The sequence below is a fragment of the Nicotiana tomentosiformis genome, chromosome 8 (genome assembly GCF_000390325.3).
Source record: "Nicotiana tomentosiformis chromosome 8, ASM39032v3, whole genome shotgun sequence".
NCBI classification, from domain to species: Eukaryota; Viridiplantae; Streptophyta; class Magnoliopsida; order Solanales; family Solanaceae; genus Nicotiana; species Nicotiana tomentosiformis.
The window spans coordinates 3,940,348-3,946,347 of record NC_090819.1 but is presented as its reverse complement, the minus strand read 5'-3'; the positions used below and the strand labels follow the sequence as shown (position 1 = coordinate 3,946,347).

The following is a 6,000-nucleotide window of genomic DNA, read 5'->3' as shown; positions in this document are numbered from 1 at the left end:
CGCACATGTCCCTACACCTACTGAGGGTGCGACGGTCCCTCCAACTGATATTCCAGTTCTACCTCCAGCTCCAGATTTTGATTTTGGTGTTTCTGATGGGGATCTTAGGGGAGCCATACAGATGCTGGCTCAAATAGTGGCCTCCCAGGCCTAGAGATCAAATGTTGCACCTACTCCTTCCAGTCAGCTAGGGGATTCTGCTAGTTCCAGGATGAACAGGTTTCTCCAGTTGGATCCTCCAGTGTTCACCGGTACTGATCCTGAGGAGGACCCCCAGGACTTCATTGATGAGATGCACAAGACTCTCAAAATTATGAGCGCTACTGAGACAAAGGGAGTGGATTTGGCCTCCTACCGCCTGAAAGGGGTGTACTATTCTTGGTTTAAAATATGGAAGGAGTCCCGTGAGGAGGGAAACCCTCCAGCGAGATGGAGTAAGTTCACTGATGCCTTTATGGATCATTTCTTGCCTGCCGAGACTAAGACGGCCCATGCTGCTGAGTTTGAAAGCCTGAAGCAGGGTAGTATGAATGTGTGGGAGTACCATATGGAGTTACCGCGCATGTCCAAGTATGTTATTCACATGTTGTCCACTATGGAGGCTAGAGTGTGTCGGTTTTTACAGGGCCTTAGCTCTTTGGTTATTAATGAGGCCGCTACAACTGCCTTGAATTCTGATATGAACTACGGTAAGATGGTGGCATTTTCTCAAGCCACAGAGACCCGTAAATTGAAAAATAGAATGGAGCGTCAGAGTAGCAGCAAAGCCCGGACTGCGGGCAACTTTTGTGGTTCTTTTGTTGGTGGTGGTGGTAGGTTGGCATTCAGGGGAGGGTCATCAGGACCATCTCAATCATTCTCTCAGTCTTCGATGAGTGCACAGTCAACTGGATCCAGTCATGGCAACAGGGGACCCCACCAGCAAGGTCATCCCGACGGAAGATTTCAGCAGCAGCGGAGGCTCCCATGGCCTAAGTGTTGGAGGATGCACTTTAGGGCCTACTTCATAGACCTACCTATATGCTATGGGTGCAGTGTGTGGGGTCACATTCAGAGGGATTGCCGCTCGTCCCGTCGGATTATGGGTAGAGGTGTGGCGCAGCCAGCTAATTCTATAGCTACTACATCCACAACACCTCCAACTCGAGGCACCTCAGTACCCGCAGGGCGTGGTGCAGCTAGGGGTGGTGCACATAATTCAGGAGGACCCAGCAGATTTTATGCTATACAGAGGCGTCGGGATTCAGAGGCTTCTCCAGATGTTGTCACAGGTATATTGACTATTCAATCCCATGATGTATATGCTCTTATTGATCCCGGTTACACCTTTTCCTATGTCATTCCTTATGTTGCTATGGAATTTGGGATAGAACCGGAACAACTTCATGATTTGTTCTTTGTATCTACTCCGGTTGGTGAGTCTATGGTGGTTGCACGGGTTTATAGGGATTGTGTTCTCACGGTGCATGGTCGGGACACCATGGATGATCTCATTAAATTGGGGATGGTTGATTTTGATGTAATAATGGAGATGGACTGGCTTTACTCATGTTTTTCCAAGCTTGATTGTCGAACTAGAACTATGAGGTTTGAATTTTCAAATGAGTCAGTGATTGAATAGAAGGGGGATAACGTGGTGCCGAAGGTTAGGTTTATTTCTTACCTTACAGTCACGAAGATGATTAACAAGGGGTGTATCTACCATTTGGTCCGAGTTACGGACACCGATGTTGAGGCACCTACACTTGAGTCTGTGCTTGTTGTGCATGAATTACCGGGAATCTTTCTGGATGAACTCCCTAGGATTCCACCAGACAGAGAGATTGATTTTAGGATTGATGTGATGCCAGCCACGCAGCCTATATCTATTCCTCCCTACATAATGGCACCGGCAGAATTGAAAGAGATAAAGAAACAATTGAGAGATTTGTTAGAAAAGGGTTTCATCCAGCCGAATGTGTCACATTGGGCTGCATCGGTCCTTTTTGTAAGGAAAAAAGATGAGTCACTGAGAATGTGTATTGACTATCGGCAGCTTAACAAGGTCACGATCAAGAATAAGTACTCATTGCCAAGGATAGATGACTTGTTCGACCAGTTGTAGGGTGCTAGGTACTTCTCCAAGATCGATTTAAGATCCGGATATCACCAATTGAAGATTAGGGAGCAGGATATTCCGAAAATAACTTTTAGGACCCGGTATGGGCATTTTAAATCTCTGGTGATGTCTTTTGGGCTAACAAATGCCCTGAAAGCTTTCATGGATCTTATGAACCGAGTCTTCAAGATTTTCCTCGACTCCTTTGTGATACTGTTCATTGACGATATTCTTGTATATTCACGAAGTCGAGAGGATCATGCCAATCACCTCAGGATAGTTCTACAGACTCTATATCAACACAAGTTGTATGCAAAGTTTTCAAAATTTGAATTTTGGCTGGAATCTGTCGCATTATTGGGTCATGTCATCTCTAGAGAGGTAATTATGGTTGGTCCTTAGAAGATTGTGGTTGTGAAGAATTGGCCTAGGCCCACAACTCCAATAGAGATTCGCAGTTTCCTGGGCTTAGCGAGGTATTATAGAAAGTTTGTGAAAAGGTTCTCTACCCTTGCCTCTCCGTTGACTAAATTGATGCAGAAGGAGAGTAAGTTTCAATGGTCCGATGCTTGTGAAGGAGTTTTCAGGAGCTAAAATCAAGATTGACTACAGTACCGGTGTTGACCCTACCATAGGGTACAAATGGTTTGTGGTGTATTGTGATGCTTCAAGGATCGGGCTTGGGTGTGTATTAATACAACATGGCAAGGTTATAGCTTATGCTTCTAGGCAACTCAAGAATCATGAAAAGAACTGTCCAACACATGACTTAGAAATTGTAGCGATGGTATTTGCATTGAAGATTTGACGTCATTACCTTTATGGGGTCCATGTGGATATATTCACGGATCATAAGAGCCTTCAATATATTTTCAAACAGAAGGAGATGAATCTGAGGCATAGAAGATGGCTTGAGTTACTCAAAGATTATGACATCGATATCCTGTATTACCTGGAAAAGGCCAATGTTGTGGCAGATGCTCTTAGCCGGAAATCTATGGGTAGTTTGGCTCACTTGGAAGCATATCAAAGGTCGTTGGCCAAGGAGGTTCATCGATTGGCTAGTTTGGGAGTTCGTCTTGCGGACTCAAGTGAAGGAGGGGTAATTATGCAAAATTGGGCTGAATCATCGCTTGTTGCAAAAGTCAAAGAGAAGCAATACAATGATCCATTGTTGGTACAATTGAAGGAGAGAATTCATAAACATAAAACTATGGATTTTCTCTCGGCATGGATGATGGTACACTAAGGTACCAAGGGCGGTTATATGTTCAAAATATAGATGGTGTCCGGGAAAGAATCATGACCGAAGCTCACACTTCTAGGTATTCCGTGCACCCGGGCTCTACAAAGATGTATCATGATCTCAACTAAGTCTATTGGTGGAATGACATGAAAAGGAATGTGGCGGTATTTATGGCAAGGTGTCCGAATTGTCAGCAAGTGAAGGCCAAACACCAACGGCCCGGTAGGCTCGCACATAATATAGAAATTTTGATGTAGAAATGGGAAATGATTAATATGGACTTTATGGTAGGACTACCGCGCACTCCGCGCAAGTTTGACTCAATTTGGGTGATTGTGGATTGACTCACGAAATCAGCACACTTCTTGCCAGTTAAATCTACCGACACAATGGAATAATGTGCTCGGTTATATATCAAGGAAATAGTCATGTTGCATGGCACTCCAGTTTCTATCATTTCTGACCGAGGGGCACAGTTCACAGCTAACTTTTGGAAGAAATTTCAGTAAGGTTTGGGTACTCAGATGAATCTTAGTACAACCTTTCATCCACAAACTGACGGGCAGGCAGAGCGGACTATTCAGACGCTTGAGGACATATTACGTGCTTGTGTTCTTGACTTCAAGGGTAGCTAGGATGATCATTTTCCACTCATAGAATTTACCTACAACAACATTTATCATGCTAGTATTCAGATGGCACTATTTGAGGCGTTATATGGTAGGAGATGTAGATCTCCCATTGGGTGGTTCGAGATTGGGGAAGCTGAATTGATAGGACCAGACCTCGTGCATCAGGCTATGGAGAAGTTCAAAATCATTAAGGAGCGGTTGAAAACTGCTCAGAGTTGTCAAAAGTCCTATTCGGATGTTCGTCGCAGAGATTTGGAGTTCAAAGAAGATAATTGGGTATTCTTGAAGGTTTCCCCCATGAAGGGTATAATGGGTTTGGAAAGAAAGGGAAATCGAGACCAAGGTATGTCGGACCATACATAATCATTCAGAAGGTTGGTCAGGTGGCGTACAAGCTTGTGCTACCACCTAAGATGTCATTAGTGCACCCGGTATTTCAGGTGTCTATGTTGAAGAAGGTAGTCGGAGATCCATCGCTTATTGCGCCAATTTAAACTATTGAGGTTAATGAAGAACTGACCTATGAAGAAATTCTAGTTTCCATTCTTGATAGGCAAGTCCGAAAATTGAGAAATAAAGAAATTGCCTCCGTGAAGGTGTTATGGAGAAACCAGCAGGTTGAAGAGGCTACTTGGGAGGCCGAGGAAGAGATGAAGAAGAAATACCCTTATTTGTTTGAATAACTATGTAATCCTTCTATGAAATTGCTGCCTCTGAATTTTGTATCATTTGTACAGTTGATTTAAAGGTGTTCCTTTCTAGTTATATGTTGCTTATGAGGCCATGGTTAGCATTTTTTTGTGTTATGTTACGTCATTGGGTTATGTATATGTTGTTAGGATGTGTTTCTCGGGTTCTCTGGTAGGTGGATAGGCCCAGTTACAAGAAAAACTACGGTGAAACTTTTGGAAATTTGGGGAGTTAGTCAAAATTTGGGGCTGCTAGCATGTGATATGGCATGTAAATCGCATCGGATACTAATAGTGGACTTTGGCCCTCATTCGATGATGAATGATATTAAGTGGGGGAGGATGTAAGGCCCCATAAATTTTACCTAAAAACTCGGGACTTTGTGGTGTCGGGGTAGACTTACGTGTTCATGATTGTAAAGATTCTTCTCGGCGAGCTTGCGAGCCGCGGAATGGACTTTTTGGGTTGAACGGTGCGTTTGGGAGTAAAGGAAATAATTTTCACGCTGGGATGGCACTACCGCTCCGCACGCCGCGCCACGCCACCCCATGTAGCGCGGTTGTGCTAATTTTGGATTTTTATAACCCCGACCCCTATTTCATTTATCTAGCCTAAGGGTTCGTTTTGGGGGAATTTTTTGGTGTTTTAGAGAGAGGGGAGAGCGATTCTAGAGAGAGGAAAGGGAGGACTAAGGATTTCACTACTCTACCTTGAATCAAACCTTAAAATTTCATCAAAGGGTTGCTAGGGCTTCAAAGAGGTAAGAATTTCTTTCCCCAATTCTTCAATTTCAAAATTTAACTAGAAATGGGTAATTAGTAAGATAATTTTTGGGCATGGGAGTTGTCCATATTCAAAAGGGTGTAAAGAGATTGTTGAGTTAAAAATGGTAGATAATGGGTTTGGGATGATAGAGCCCTCCATAAAAAGGACCTTGAAACCTTAATGCACACCTAGTGTTTAATAAAATGCTCAAATGAGCTAGAACCATTACCATCTTCCAAATTTTGGTTCAATTTGTTATATTTCTAAAATAGATTGAAGTTGCTAATATTTCCGGAATATTTTAGAGTGTAAGGAAGCTTAAGTGAGGTATGTTGGCTAAACTCTTCTTTAAGAATTGACCCCCCTCCCACCCCACCCCATTACGCTTGTAAGTTTCAAGATGTTTATTATAAATCGAGTATTCCGAATAAGTTTTGTGACAAAGATATATGTTCAATTCGTGTTTCAAATGCTCTTATCACGTTGTGTTATAAATTGAGTATGTGTTCCAAACTATGGATTATGTATCTATATGTTATAATTCCAAGTCGTGATTTATGTGAAAGTTA

General features: G+C 43.0%; 1 protein-coding gene across 1 annotated transcript; it reads left to right on the top strand.

Annotated features, from left to right (window-relative positions):
• Positions 1-313: 313 nt before the first annotated feature.
• Positions 314-1,621, top strand: LOC138896837 (uncharacterized). Its single transcript, XM_070182203.1, has one exon. It carries the CDS (start codon positions 314-316, stop codon positions 1,619-1,621), a length of 1,308 nt encoding a protein of 435 aa, XP_070038304.1.
• The last annotated feature ends 4,379 nt before the right edge of the window (positions 1,622-6,000 follow it).

Coding starts and splice junctions, on each gene's coding strand:
- LOC138896837 (XM_070182203.1), top strand. CDS start 314: ATGAGCGCTACTGAGACAAAGGGAGTGGATTTGGCCTCCTACCGCCTG.